Genomic DNA, 15,179 nt, shown 5'->3' on the forward strand with positions numbered 1-15,179 from the left:
GACATGTTGATCGATAAAAGAGTGTCTGAGTCAGAAATACTTATTCTTAAAAGTAAACAGATGCAAGGTTTTGAGTAAACAATTTTAGTTTTTACCTTTTTCACAGTCAAGGTCCCACATTACAGATATAATTTTTTTACATGTTATGTTAAGTGGCTTGATAAGCTTGAGAGTCAGTCACATCTCAGCAGCAAGTAAAGGAGAAAATACCTTTTCCCTGTGTGTGTGTGAGCTCAGGGGTGTGATCTTTGCTTGGCTGCTTTAACAAACCAAAGCTCAAATAAAAATCTCTCTTTCATCTTTGCTGCTGATTTCACCTTTCACTTATTCAAACAGGCCCAGATGCTCAGGTTCAAAGGTCAGGCTTTAGTGGGGTGATATCCGCAGGTTCCAGTTTATCAGAGAGGACACTAAGAATCTTATCAAACTTCTCGTAGCGCTCCTTTCTGTCAGCCCCTGCCCCCGACTGACCCCAGAACAGTCGCAGAGCAAACTCCGTCCGGAAAGCCTCCAGCAGCTCGGGGACTGGCTCCCAGCCTCCTAATGGAGCAGTGTGATGAACATTTGATCAGAGCAGATACAACATGATGCAATTTCTCTTTCACTGTTGGAGTGTAATACTTTCTGCTTTTTACTTTTCTCTTGCAAGTGTTTAGCTTTCAGTGGGCCTCATGCAAGAACCATTCTAGGTCTTCTTAAATGGCTTGTACACTACTGTCTAAAGTGGTTTAAGACAATTTGTGGTATTCACAAAATTTCTTGTACTTTTCATTTCTCTTGGGTAGAAACAAAACTCACGAGTGACCCAGACCTGTTGCAAAGTCACATGCAGAAAGTCTGCATCTCTCCTTAACCTGTGCAGGTCCTCCATCTGTATGAACTTAGACTAAACAAAACTAGAAAACAAATAAACTTACACTAAATTTATTATCTGGTCCCCATATCAAGTTTTAAAAATGAAACCTGCTGCTAAATAGCTGCCAAACAGAGCAGAACAGGTTATCTTAATTGCAATTTAGTGACATTGAGAATGAAAACGATGAAATGTCATGATTAGGTGACATTCACTGGGTAAACTAAACAATTTCTAACTGTGCAGGTCAGAGACTTTTTTTTTTTCATTTTAAAATACTTGTTTGAGCAAATAAGGGATTTAGGATGAGAATTCAATAACATTCCTGTATGAGGCCTATTGTCTGTAACAGAAAAGAGAGGTGGGTGTGTGTGTTTACCTGTGAGCAGAGTGTGTGCATGCTTCTGATAATCTTCAGCGTGTAGTGCAGCACTGCGAGCTGACTGGAGGACGTTGTATAGGAGCTGGCAGCCTCGCTCACTGTTCTCCACCGGGTCCTCACCCTCCATCACCATCAGCAGTGGAACCAGGTGTGGTAAAGCCACAGGGCCCTGGACTACAGAATCTACACAGAAACACATGGACACACAGTAAAGGTAATATACATTCACTTTAACCCTAGAACTTTAGTTAAGTGAGGGGGAACTGTACGATTCTCTTAAACTCCACCACTTACTGTCTCCCTCATTCAGCGCCTTGATGAAGGGTTTGAGCGTCTTCTCAAATAAAACTGCACTGTCTGTGTGGTTCCTCCTCAGTGCCCGCCACATCATCTCCAGTCGCACTATCTGTGCATGCAAATATGTAAGCAAGGTTCAATCAGTTGACCCTTTGCATAATTTTGTTAGAGCATGCTGGATCGTGTTATAATTAACCCACCTGAGGCATCTCCAGAGCCTTCATCATGGCGGAGAAGGAGTAAAGGTTGTGGGCGTGTTCCTTCAGGGCCTGAGCCAATAAGATAAATTTATGTAGAACAGCTGCTCTCTGGCTCACAGTCCCTGTGCACCCTAGGATGTCGACGGCAGCTCCCAGTGCTATTAGATGATGCCTAAAAATGAAAGATTAGTGGGTTAGAGGTGTGTGTAAATGGGCGGTTTGTGAGGGAAAGTTTTCTCACTTGCCACCTTTGGCACCTCGTTCCCCAGACAGAGTTCACCCCAATACAGGAGAGGTATATTCAAGTTTACAACTCTTTATCAAAGAAATAGTCCCCCTGAACACTGAGCGCGTGTATCAGCTACAGTGACAGGGACACTGATTCTGGAAAAAGTATCACTGTGAAATTAATTTTTCCTCTAGCACCACAAACAAAATTTGAGTTGCCTACATAGTCATATCAGCAATCAGAGATAGATATCCTCAAATCCGCTTTACAAATTAAACCCGATCACCACAACTAGGCATAAGTAAGAAATGATTACGTGATACGGGGGAAACAACCATTCATACATGTTAAGTATGAGCTTCAGTTTCAGCTGCACATACCTTTCTAACAAATCCTGTCGTAACTGGTGTCCATGTGGCAAAGTGACCAACTCCAGCCCTGACCCAACTCCCATTAACCTCTTCTGCTCATCCGTTACCCCAACAATGCGTGCTACCTGCAGCACAACAAAGACCAATCAGGTTTTTCTTTTTGTTTTGTTTTTTTGGCCGTTACTTTTTGCTCATGAACGTAACATTCAAAGCTGTTCATTAAATTTCTTATGGAGAAAAAATACTTAAGTACAAAACTGTATTATGTCTGAGACATGTTGTAGAGTGATTGTACAAAATATAACTGGTCATGATGAACAATGTTAAAAGAAGTAAGAATATAAGTACCTGGCAATCAACACTGAGCATGTGCAGAGCGATCGTGTTGGGATCAGTGCGGTTGAAGAGCTCTTTGAGCACCCGCAGGACGCTGGGCTCCAGAGGTCGGTTGTTCTCTGGTAGGAGCAGCGACTCAAACTGATCCAACTGGAAACATGATACTGACTCCATCTGTAATATTGTGACAAAGATAGAAAACTGTTCCTAAACTTTATAACACTGAATATTTAGAGTGAGCTCTGAGGGAGTTTTTTAAAAATAATAAGACAGCTTTTGGAAACTGTCACCTACAGCACCACTCTGACACCTGGTGGAAAAAAAAGACACTCATAGTAGATGGAGGTAGGTAGATACATACATACAGATAGATATTGCAGATTCAGATCTAGTGTGACTTGAATTTCAAGCTAAAGAGGTTGTGAAGATTTCAATCCTGATGACTTTCTCTCAGCTGATGTGAATGATGATTGTTACTAAATGTTTCAATTCTTTTGAAAATAATATGCACAGCAATCACTATTCTAAAAATTAAGGGACATTTTTAGGATAACATGCATGGTGTTATCATCCCTGATGACATCAATAACTTCAGACTCTGGTTTTCATATATCATAGGGACATTAGTAGAAACCATGTGCTTCTAGAAAGCATCTGTAAACCTTAAGGCACCAGGACACCTGGGAATTACTTGCAGGTATGGCTCTTCATATCTTCTTAGAACAGAAAGAAATGTCAAAGCTACAAACTGTAAATTAAACATATTATACAAACATGTGGCCGTTCAAAGTGCCAGTCTTCCTCCACCTTCCCCTGCAGCTCTTTGTAAAACAGCAGCTGTGATGCTGTCTCGTTCTTCTGGGCCTCCAGGAAACCAAAGGAAGTCTCTGTGAGACGGGCGCGGCTCTGCCACTTCTCCTCTGCACGCAATCTGTCCACATGGCCCTTTCGCCGGGACTGTGGCACCTGGACACAACAGCAAACAGATATAAAATCTCCAAGGAGGATCTCTAAAGATCTTGTAAGGCCTTTGTTATTTCCTCAAAGCAAAGAATAAAAGATTTTTTTTTTTACCTGGATAACCAGCTCATTGTACAAAGTGGAAGGGTCTTCGTCTTTGTCTTTGGGTGGAGGTGGGGTGGCACCGGGGAAGACAGTAGAGACCCTGAGAGGTTTAGGAGGAGCTCTAGGGTGCAGCTGCCCATCTGAACCTCGCAAAGTCACACCACCTCCTGCAGGGACAGAGGTTGGAGTGATGAGTTGCATATTTTAGGAAAGATGGTGCATATGTGTTTGCATGTGTGTGTGTGTTACCTGGATGGACAGGACGTGTGTGTCGTGGCTGCGGGCTCAGCAGAGGTTCGCTGCCTGTGCGGAACACTGGGGAGATGGGAGCGGGGCTGGTGTCCTGTGACGGAGTGCTCTGAGGAATACCTGGATGAAGAACAGTAACGACAGCCACATGAAAAATAAAGTAACCTGTCCGGGTCGCTGCTCACATTGAGTAAGTCACATATTTCATACACACTTCTGTGTCGCTGCATGTAAATGCAACCTTGTTTCCACAGCAAATGTTGTTGAGGTTTTAGTCTTCAAGCTGCTAAAATTTCCAATTATCTTAGAAGTTCTTTTGCAGATTTTTGTACATAACCAATTTTGCATTGATCTTGACAGTCAGACTCACAATGGATAGTTTAAAAAAAAGTTTTATAAGTGATGCAACAAAACCTCCTTATTTTCCAAATCAATACCCCCAGACTTTTTTCATTTTCAAATTTAAAGGCAAAACTGAAACTCGTCTCACTCTGGAGACACAAAACGCTTTATACAACTTTTTCCACATAAGCAGTAGAACTTGTGCAGACCCGCAAACACACACTAATGTGTGAAATCACTGACATTCCCATATCCATGTATAATAAAACCTTTTCACTTGATTCACAATTAATCCTTTGTGGCTGTACTTTGCTTCATTTTTTACTTTTCCCATCATCTTATATTTGTTGTGTTGCTTGTGTTTGTTAGCAGAAGAAAAACTGCAGCAATGCTTTACCTGCATCGCAGACTAATATTGCTGCACCATATGTATATAGAGTACAAAGTCATTGCATTTAAATTACAAAATATTAATCAATTAATATAAATGTCTTGTCTATTATACCAGGAAATATTAGCATTTATTTAGGGTCACAAGTGAATTTCACTTGAGCTGCTCTGTTTACATGTCCAGTGGACCTGCCATTCAGTCCCGCTCCAGTGGCAGAACCTGAAGGCAGCACAGCCACAAGAGGGATTAGCAGTGATGGGCAGTTTTGTGCCGAATGTATGTTTCTGACTATGTACCAGTTCGTAGGTTGCTGTCAGACTGTGCAGACTGAAGTGATGGCCTCCTTCCCACGTTCTCCAAGTTAGCAGGCTGACTTCCACTCCTGGCACAAAAAACCTCATGAGCATGTTTACTGGTATTTGTCTGACAGTGTGTTTCAGCACTAACTGCATGTATATGCCCTACACTGCATTTTCCAGCAGATTTCCTCTCACCTTAGCAATGGGTTGATGACCTGGAGCGTGTCAGTGTGTGTTGAGCTTAAGCTGCGTCTTTTGCTGGGATCAATGTGTTGTTTTTCTTTCCCTGCACCTCCGCTGCTGCTGCCTTTGGGCTCGGCATGTCGCTCGATGATGACACGAAGGGGAAGTGTCCGTGTGATTGGGTGAAAGATCACAGCGCCTGAGGCCTGAGAGATGGGCCGGCGCCCTCCAACATAGAATCGGATTAAAGCGGGAACACTGTCAAAGCGATCGTCCTCAAACTGGAACAGCTCCCGAGTGTAGCCCTGTCACACAGATGGAGCCATGCACATAATATATGAAGCAGAGACACTAAAGGAATAGGCCAACAAAGGTCTATCTCATCAGTAACAGATTCTCACCCCCAAGAGGGTAGAAAGGTGACTGTTATAGCAGGTGGAGTAGTGATGCAGAGTAACAGAAAAATTAAAAGCAACTATAAATCATAATAATCTCAGACAACTCTTGCAGTATAATCCACTTCTGTGCTATTGATCTGCATTCACAGTAAGTATTTCTGCCAGAGCTTTAGAGCTATGCGGGGTTATGGATTGTGCTGTGATTGTGTGTTTGGAACACACTGAATGCATGGATCAGTGACAAAGAAGTGGAATATACTCCAGGTGAATAGTCTTTATGAACGTTCTGGTACATACGTTGTTTTTATTTTACATTTACAATTCCCTCTATCTCCTCCCCAACAATGTCAACTTTTGAGACCTAAATTGGTGGCACTGTGTGTTGATTATTTGAGGATCCATTTAGTGGATAAAGTGTAAGAAAATTGCTTGTTTGATGAACCTACACTCAAAAATCCAGAGAAATGCACAAATCCTCATATTTAAGGAGCTTGAACCAGTAAATGTTTGGCACTGTGGCAAAATAAAATATTATAAGTAACTAATCAATATCCACAACTTACTATATGTAGACACATATAACATAACACACCTTTTTGGGACGGAGGACCACCCGTATGATCTTAAAGTGCATGGGTCCATTCTTCCAAAAGCAGCTCAAAACGTAGTCACCAGGGGCAGTGCTCGAGTCCCGGACCAGGAAGTCTCCATCCTTTTCAAACAACAACTCTGCAGCCTGGAGACATCAGCAGGTTAACTTGGTCAGTTGTGGATGGAGGTTCAAAAGTGTGTTAAGATTATTCTGTATATTATTTAGAAACCAGTGTAAGTTAGCCACTATAGCTATAATTTGATATTTGGGGAAATATTTGTATTTGCTTTCTTGCTGAGAGTTCGATGGGATGTATGGTAAATACCCTCAGTTGCCAGTTTCTTAGAGACTGCACTATTTAATTCTGTGTAATGCAATACAGTTGAGCAGCAGCACTAATGCATCCTCCAAAATGATCATCTAGTTCTAGTTCTAGTTAGATCCTCTTTAAAACAACTTTAACAAAACCTTATCACCTTCATGAAGTGATGATATATTGCAGGACCATTGTATTTGCCTACATTAGTTTTAGCTAAGTGTACCTAATAAACTGGCAACTGAGTCAACATCCAGTTAACTTAGCTTAGCACAGGAAAACAACTGACCCAGGCTGTGTCCACAGGTAATAGACTCTGCCTTCCAGCATAGCCAAAGCTCACTGATTAAAATAGTGTGTCTTGTTTGTTTGTTTGTTTGATCCACAGAAAAACCAAAGTGCAAAGAACAGAGGGATTATATGTGGGACTATTTCATGACTCAGAGCAGTGACTCCTGGAGCACAAGACTGGCTGTGAGTTTTCCAGGTGCTTTTCCAGGTGGGTTTGTTTCCCATTTACAGTCTTTATGCTAAGCTAAGCTAATGGTCTGCTGGCTGATCTTCTCATCTCATCTCTAAGCATATTTCCCAAGTAACAATCAATGTATTACTTTTATTTCTGTAGATAAAAGTGTTTATGTGTAAATGCAACAAGAATAGAATAGCATGGTCCATTGAGCACCTCACGGCTCATCGGTCCGTGGTACCATGAATGGCTCCTCAGGTCCTCAGGGCTGAGCTTCAGCTCTTCCTCCAGCTCCTTCTTCAACGAGTCCATCTCTCTCCGACCACCGAACACCTGCAGACAGGAGCAGCCCAGCACAGAGCACAGCCACTCTGCACAGTCACACAGCTATAGAGAACAAGTGAGAGACATAGAGGACGTTTGTTTAACCTCTTACCTTCAGCTGGCTGAGGTATGCGGCAACACTCCTCCTCTTACTGGAAAACAAGAGAGAAGAGGTGATTTGGTGCAACTAACCAAAACTCCAGAGAATCATACATGATGGTGCCATGTTTTTCCTCTGAACATGAAGAGCACAGGGATGGAAGGCCATTGCCAAGGTCTGGGCCTGTTATTGATGGCAGATAAACTGAGTGACTTTTAATAGCCTGCCTCTTTTTCCTCCTTCCTTCCTCCCTAAACCTCCACCTTCCTGCCTCTGTAAACACAAGGATCACAGACGAACAGCTCAGAGGACCAACTGGGCTGGACCGGATAAATCCCTATGATCATACAGTATGAATTAATGCCCATTTTCACAATTTCACATCTATGCCTGCCGCGCTCTGTGTGAGCACGCACAAACAATTCGGAACACGTCATGGGTTCATTGCTAGAGGGATGTGCTCCGACAGTAGTGTGAGAGCTGCTTGTTTACCCTGCTTTCGACTTTGATTATGACTATTAGCATCCACTGAAACAAAAAATCACACACATTTTTGCACCTCCATTTGCACTAAGGTGCCATTTCACTAGGTAGATTAGCAAAAAGCTAATTCAGTCTAATAAAGAGCCTTGTAACAAGCATAGCAGTTATAATCTTCAGTCTTTGTTGAAACCGTTTGATGAGAAGTTGATTCAACGTTACAGTCATTTTGCGAGTCAAAAATAAACTCCCTAAATTCATTCTTACAAACCCATCCTTAACCAGGCCCTGTTATCACACCAGCAGGACCGACACACTGAAGAAAGGTCATGAATTGAAGTTCCCCCACACCATCCTTCAGACACAGAGACAAAGGTCTGTACATTTTTACAAAGTATGTGTATTTTTAAATGTAATTTATTGAGCTTTGCTGATCAGTTGTTCAGGAAACTACTTTGGATATCAATAATGGCCTGATTAATCGAGCTCAAACAAAGGTCATTGTGGTTAGTAGCAGATTTCATAATTCTCTCCAAGCGACTTCAACAAACATTATTATGAAAATCACAGAGCCATAAAATAGACCTTGGACATTTCATTCCCCAGCATAAATGTCTGAATCTTCTTTTACTGCCAGGAATAAATATTAAGTGGACAAGGTTTTAAAAACTTCAACCACCCCTCAAAAAGATGAACTAGGGCAGGACCTTAACAGCCTCTACGTTACTGACAATTATTTTCTCAATGACTGGTTTAGTCTCTAAAATATCAAGAAAAGATGTTACCTGAAGCCCAAAGTTTCACTTGTTTTTTTCAATAGTCTGAAATATATTTAGTCTCTAAGAAAAACACCAAATGTTCACAACTGAAAAGCTGGAAGTGGATTATTTTTGACATTTCACCTCTGAACAAATGACTTCATGGATTAATCAGGTATCAAAATAGTTACTAACTAATCTTCTGCTGCTAAACTAATATTCCATCCAGTGTTTCCATCAGTGGTTTGTGTAGTTTTCTAGTGTTTGTATTGACACAGCTGATAATGTGAAACAGACAAGCACCTGACAGATACAACATATTACGTGTACTGCATTAAACTCACAGTTGTCTCCAACCTAACTGATATACACAGGTTGATGACACCTTAAACACACGTCAGTACACACAAACTACAGACACACACAAACACAGGCATCCTGGGTTTGTTATGAGCTAAGAGGGGTCGACATCATGTTTCAGGGGCGTTGGCTCAGGCAACACCACAAACACCTGTGCAGTATGCCGGAGGGCCTTTATTGTGAAACAGCCTCAAAGCTAAAATACTGTTAAACCATTTACCCGGTGTCACCTGGAGTTTCTCAGTAATCCGATTAAAGAAGACTTCAAAGGTAATATCACTGCACCGGAGTTTCAGGACTTTTGTTTGGTTTGTCCTCAAACTAAACATCCTGTCGAAACTTAGAAGTTGAGCAACAGGTAATTTACCTGTTGGAAAAACACGAGCCTGCACCGACGTTTAACAGTTACTGGTGTCACAGTCCATGGAAAGTTAAATCCGCTTCAGAAACTAACACCACACATCTCGCGTGGATTACGGGAGTTTTCTAAAAAAGTCGGTGTAGCGACCTACCTGTCGTCTGCTTCACGGCTCTGTCGCTGACATGTTTCTACGGTTTGTGGTCCAAAGTCAAACGCAGCCAAACAACAGCTGGAAATGGGACAAGCCAGCTGTGCTTCTCCGCTCGGATCCCTCCCAGCAGCTCTCTCCTCCCTCTCCCCTCACCCTCCTCCCTGCACACGCAGTTTCGGGCGAGTTCGTACAAGTTCTCTGTCCGTCCCTGAGCTCTCCTCCTCCTGCCCCGGCCCCAGGTGCTGACACACCGCTATCTGCCTGGCATTCCTCGGATACCGACACAAACTGAGCTGACACATCACCTGGCTGCAGGCAGCGTCTTGTGCTCGGTGCAGGTATGTGACGTTAAAAATCCACAGATGATCTAAACTGTGACACATCTGATGCTTGATTACACAAAAATAACCACAACAAAGCTGGATTACCAACCCTGAACCTGCCCAGGGTGCCCAGACCCCCAGGGGCCCCAGATCTCTGTCATATCACTCGAGTCTGCATGTATAATTTGATTAGTACACAATTTGTTAGAGGTCTGTGTATCATCCTGTATTTCATGACCCTGTTCGTCTAGTGGGAAAATCAAATAATATTCAAAAATATTTGTTGTGAGGTTGAATTGTCTAATACTGGAACCTCTGCAGCCACCTGAGAACAATGGAGGCCAATGGGCTCCTTAAAACACAGACTGTCCTCTCTGTCAACTCTTTATAGGGACTATCTCGTCAACATAAAGACGCTCCATGAAAACTGTTGGCCTGTTTAGCTCAGGACAAATTGTAGGTGAAGTTTTGAAATGTACATTGTCAGTGTCTTCAATACCACAGACAGAACCACATTCACTCCCACTGAGCTGAGGTGGCAGCAGAGAGCTCAGAGTTGGAAATCTCAAAACCAGGCCACAGAAAACCAAAACTACCTGCGTGGTTTATTAGCACTAGAGTGACAATCGGTGTGTCTTGTTGTGATGTCTGATGAACTGCCCTTTTGATACTGAAAATGTATAAATGTTCTCTATAAAGTGGTTGATTTACAACTTAGAGCCTTTGTCACTTGGTCCTCAACCTCTTACAAAATATCAAAGGTGTGTTGTTTGTTCTGTTAGTCATCAAAAATCTGCAGATTTCCTTCTTAATGCAAACTATGATCAAAATGTTATTTCATGTCTATAAAGGTTTTTCATTCATTAGCTTATTTATAGACGACTGACTGTAGAGTTTACTTGCTTCACTAAAGTCTGACGGATTCTGTGGTACACTGGTTAATTATTACCCAGACATGAGCGGACTACAAGGAAAAAGTGTTTCCTTCTCACACACACACACACAACTGTCACTCTTTCACATGTGCACACACAACACCCATGGTTGGGGCGTGGGGGAGGGGGGTTCGGCCTACCTGCGTTTACTGTCCTGACAGCGACCTGTCTCATTGATAGTGCTGTCCTCATCCAGAGGGCGAAGCTGTGAGCAGGAAGCAGAGAGGGATTGTTTTTTGTCAGCACGCTGGAGGCGGGGCAGGACGCTCTGACGGAAAAGATCCTTCCCAGGCTTCACCTGCAGGAAATGGTAAAGACCCGAACAGGGTGGCTCTTGGAACTACTGTGTACAAAACCTCATACAAAAGATCTCTAACTCTTATAAGTGACAAATTATTTCAAGGACTATTTCACGATGCTTTGTGGTCTCACCAGATCCATAGACGAACCCAGGGAGTACTTCCGGCTGACTCTGCGCTCCATGACGTGCACACCTGACAGCAGGAAATTATAAAGCAAAGAGGAGAAGACGGGAGATTAATACCACTCTCACAAGTATCTGTCATATGTGAAGATGGATCCAACAAAATACAACATATGTAGTTGCAAGAAGAAGTAATGACACTGTTTTCTACATAAATTGGTCATGAAATGTGACAGGAGCTTCACTACAGTCACAAACATCACCCATTAAATGTGGAAAGAGCGGTTTAATAAACCGCAGTACCAAAACCATTAAAAATACTTCCTTTGCCACCAGTAACTTCAACCAAATGCTTCTTGTAGCTCTGGATAAGACCTGCACAACGTTAGGAGGAATTTTGGACCATTCCTCCTTACAGATCTGCTTCAGCTCAATCATGTTTTTAGGACATCTGGTGTGAGCAGAGGTCATTCCACAGCATTTCTGTTGGGTTGAGGTCTGGACTCTGATTGGGCCACCCCAAAAGGTGGATTTTGTGTTTCTAAAGCCATTCTGTATTGGATTTACATTCTGTATTGGTTTTACTGGTCATGAAATACTATGTTTACTGTGTTTGTTGATATTTGTGACTGTGGTGAAGTTCAGATCACATTTCATGACCAGTTTATGCAGAAAACCAGGAAATTGTAAACAGTGTCATTACTTGTAACTGTGTAGTAGTGTACAGTGCAAGTTAACTTACTAACTTTAACTTGTGACGCCATCATTAATTCAGGCTATGCTCTTTTCACATTCAGCTTCTTCAGCTGCTTTGAATTATATTAGTGAGAACAAGCTGATAAACACACTAAAGAAATAACAGTTTAACTTGATAAACTGGCTTGTCACACTAATCATCAGTGATTTCAACACATACTGATTGTGGAAAGGATGATCGCAAGATAATAGTTTATCTGTTGGACTGTTTCATGCCACATTAACACATTTACCCTTGAACAACATAAAACAGTTCCCAGGATGAGCATGTAAACAGAATCTGCTGTGACATGGTCTGATGTGAAACCTGCTTTATTTCTAGTTTCTACTATAAAAGTTGCCAGTGATAGACTTTGTTTAGGCAAAGGTACTTGTGTTAAGACAATGGTTAGCTTTTTAGCACATTGGCTTCTTTCCTTAAATGAAAAATAAGGTTTTGTAAATATATATACATATATATATATTATATATATACATTGAGTGTCACCAGAGTGGGGGTCCAGTCGCTGTTGGTATCTTGAAATTTGATTGAGGATGGTTTCTCTGTGTGTTTCATCCTCTATCCCTGCTTCTTTCAGCTCTTCATCTGTTACATTCAGCAAATCCTGCAGAGAAACAACAAGAACGGCAAGAAGGAACAGAGGATCGTGAGGACTGAAGTTCAGAACAAAAGAAAGAAGAGATATAGAGATCAGCAAGCACATCCTGATGCAACTCATTCACATACCTCCAGACCATAATATTCACTCTCAAGTGTCTTGGTGTACTGGGGCAGGCCGATCTGTCTCAGCCACCAGGCGATTGAGCGATTATTCATGTCTGAACAGCAATTGGAGATAGTGATTACATATCAGCACATACTGTTTGTACGACACACTCATGCTTGTACATGTTTTTTTTTTTTCACAAGTTTCTGAGAAAAGTACAAATGAAGGAAAGTCTGGACTCAGCTTACTTTTAGAGATCAGTCCAGCAGACACAGTACATCAGGACAGGACATAATGTAAATGCACTTTCTGGGTGACAGACAACAGTATGTAACACCAACCTGTTTACAGGGTCCAACGAAGAGCTCTGGAATTTTACTCCTCTCGTTCTTCTTGCAATATTTCTATTTCATAATGTCTCTTTCTTTTCTCACTTCCCTTCTGTTTTCCTTCATTATTTGCAGCTGCTCTGATCTAACTTGTATCCTGTGCCATTAAATAGTGGAAGCCGGCTCGTCAAACCTGCAGGGTCACTCAAATAGCCAATAAGAACGTAGAGTGGGCACACAGTACCCCACACACTCCAGCAAATCACGGCACAGAAAATCGAATGAGTTCCCAAGAGGCGGAGAGCAGGTTGAGACATGTCATGACAGAGCGAAAGTGTTCAGAGAAACAAGGAGGGGGGATGTGAAAATGTGAGACTGTTGAGCATCTGTTAACATGTCAAGTCAGAGACAGGCATGCACAGTGTCTTCCAACCTGTGTGTCTCTCTGCTAGGAGATACCGTGCCTGCAGGTAAAACATTGATATGTAGAGGAGTGACCCCTAGTGCTGAAGTGAAAATTGCACAGGCCTTTTAAAGGGGCACTCCACCAATTGTACACATAAAGGTCAGTACACCCATTTTGAGAAATACCACCTGTGTTAAGCTCTGGCAGTCTGATTTGACTGGAGGAGGGCAGCTTGCTAAGTCTGTGTTTATTTGGCACAGTGTGTGGAGTATGGCACATTATGGCTAATATAGGATTAAGTGTTTTTGGAGCTCAGTGTTTTCCTTTGGTCATAAATCAGGATAGGATGAACTTGACTTCTGTTTTTTTTAAATCTGTCTCTTGCAAGTTCAACAGCTTGATGGGCATAAAATGTCTCTTCATGGCACTGCCCTTGTTGCACTGGAGCAATATTAGCTCATCCTTTGTTCTGTTACCAACTGCAGGAAAGGCTGCAGCTTTAAAATACGTATTTAGTATTTTATCAGTATTCTGTGCTTCTAACGCAGCAATGTTTATTTTCATTCTGTCACAAATATTGATACAACTTGTCTTTATGACTCTGCTTGACAAGTTGCACCAGGTTTTAGCATTCATTGGTCGCTGTCCACAAAGTTAGAGAGCTATTTCGACTTTAGTCTGATGACTTATTAATAGGATGTAAGCACCTGTTTGTAAAAAAAAAAAAAAAAAAAAAAAACCTAAATATTTGTCCATATTTTTGCCAACCACAGGGGGGCACAATCCACTGTCTTCATATGCCGGTCCCAAGTCCGGGTAGATGCAGAAGGTTGTGTCAGGAAGGGCATCCGACGTAAAAATCTAAGTCAAATCAAAAATGCGAATCACAAATATGACTTCCATACCAGATCGGTCGCGGCCCAGATTAACAACGACCGCCACTGGTGCTGTTGATACGCAAAGCTTTGAGAAATACATTTCAAAAACACAATAGCTAATACTTTTTAAGTAACACACACAATGATGCTCATGGATTGTCCTCAGTAACAAGGAAAAAGATGTTAATGGAGAGTATTATTTTGATGCTATGACAACACATAATTAAACTGCAATCACATCTGTGTTTTGACTTGCAACATAAATCTTAAACCCACCAAACCACTCCACATAACTACCTAAACACCACTAGACATAGACAAACGTGTGCGTGTGCGTGTGTGAGTCTGTCACCCAGAAACTGCATTTACATTACGTCCTGTCCTGATGTACTGTGACGGTCTCAACGAGCATAGACAACTGTGTCGCTATGTCGTTCATCAGAAGGGGTGACTTGCTGAGGTCACTAGTACAACACCTTGTTGAACACCTGTTCAGCACCGCAAGTTCAACACCTTGTGTATGAATGACAAACAAAGATCTCAGAGATCTCATCATACATGAGATTTAAATGTAGGGACTCCCAACCAAGAATCTAAATATGCACCCACATGCCAGTAAAAAAAAGGACTTGGGGTAGTTTCAAATGACATCTCTTTAAAGAAACGTGATGCTTGAATTTTTCATATTATTTTCACAACACATATCAAAAGCCTGTATCCCTGAAATACGCTCATATTTACCATGTAACCTGTTTGAATGGGGGGTGTCTAAATAATGTCGTTGCCAGCCTTCATTCATCTTTTGATAAACTCGTGTTCTGTACTCTGTGTTCATTTCAACCCTGCTCTGTCTGATATCATGCATGGCTTTACTCGCACCGTTTCACACACAGCACACAGAGCTCCTTTTATCAACTT

The 15,179-nt window shown here is 41.9% G+C and overlaps 1 protein-coding gene and 1 long non-coding RNA gene across 5 annotated transcripts; one reads left to right on the top strand and one right to left on the bottom strand.

Moving 5' to 3' along the window:
- Positions 1-131: 131 nt before the first annotated feature.
- On the bottom strand, positions 132-13,261 carry sh2d3a (SH2 domain containing 3A). 4 transcript variants are annotated; one of them, XM_026302685.2, is made up of 19 exons: positions 12,990-13,261; positions 12,669-12,760; positions 12,429-12,546; positions 11,194-11,255; positions 10,902-11,059; positions 7,406-7,445; positions 7,186-7,302; positions 6,188-6,331; positions 5,210-5,502; positions 5,012-5,097; positions 3,983-4,102; positions 3,743-3,900; positions 3,443-3,634; positions 2,681-2,842; positions 2,342-2,457; positions 1,733-1,904; positions 1,530-1,641; positions 1,233-1,418; positions 132-540 (listed from the first exon to the last, which is right to left on the bottom strand). In XM_026302685.2, the coding sequence occupies exons 2-19, from the start codon at positions 12,756-12,758 to the stop codon at positions 353-355; spliced, it is 2,514 nt and encodes an 837-aa protein (XP_026158470.1). In that variant the 5' UTR covers positions 12,759-12,760; positions 12,990-13,261; the 3' UTR covers positions 132-352. The 4 variants fall into 4 exon arrangements, with proteins under 4 accessions (XP_026158470.1, XP_026158471.1, XP_026158469.1 ...); XM_026302686.2 differs by having other exon boundaries at positions 3,476-3,634; positions 12,417-12,546; XM_026302684.2 differs by having other exon boundaries at positions 12,417-12,546; positions 12,990-13,260.
- On the top strand, positions 9,687-11,376 carry LOC113127879 (uncharacterized). The gene is made up of 3 exons (XR_003295480.2): positions 9,687-9,841; positions 10,942-11,071; positions 11,197-11,376. It is a non-coding gene; the product is annotated as an uncharacterized LOC113127879 (long non-coding RNA).
- Positions 13,262-15,179: the final 1,918 nt, after the last annotated feature.

The sequence above is a fragment of the Mastacembelus armatus genome, chromosome 1 (assembly GCF_900324485.2).
Source record: "Mastacembelus armatus chromosome 1, fMasArm1.2, whole genome shotgun sequence".
Lineage (NCBI taxonomy): Eukaryota > Metazoa > Chordata > Actinopteri > Synbranchiformes > Mastacembelidae > Mastacembelus > Mastacembelus armatus.

Excerpts from the sequence above, each read along its gene's own strand:
- sh2d3a (XM_026302684.2), bottom strand. The coding sequence starts at position 12,758 with ATGAATAATCGCTCAATCGCCTGGTGGCTGAGACAGATCGGCCTGCCC. Across the intron at positions 5,098-5,209 it reads GTCATCAACCCATTGCTAAG|GAGTGGAAGTCAGCCTGCTA; the intron begins GTGAGAGGAAAT and ends TTTTTGTGCCAG. Across the intron at positions 1,419-1,529 it reads GGCGCTGAATGAGGGAGACA|ATTCTGTAGTCCAGGGCCCT; the intron begins GTAAGTGGTGGA and ends GTTTCTGTGTAG.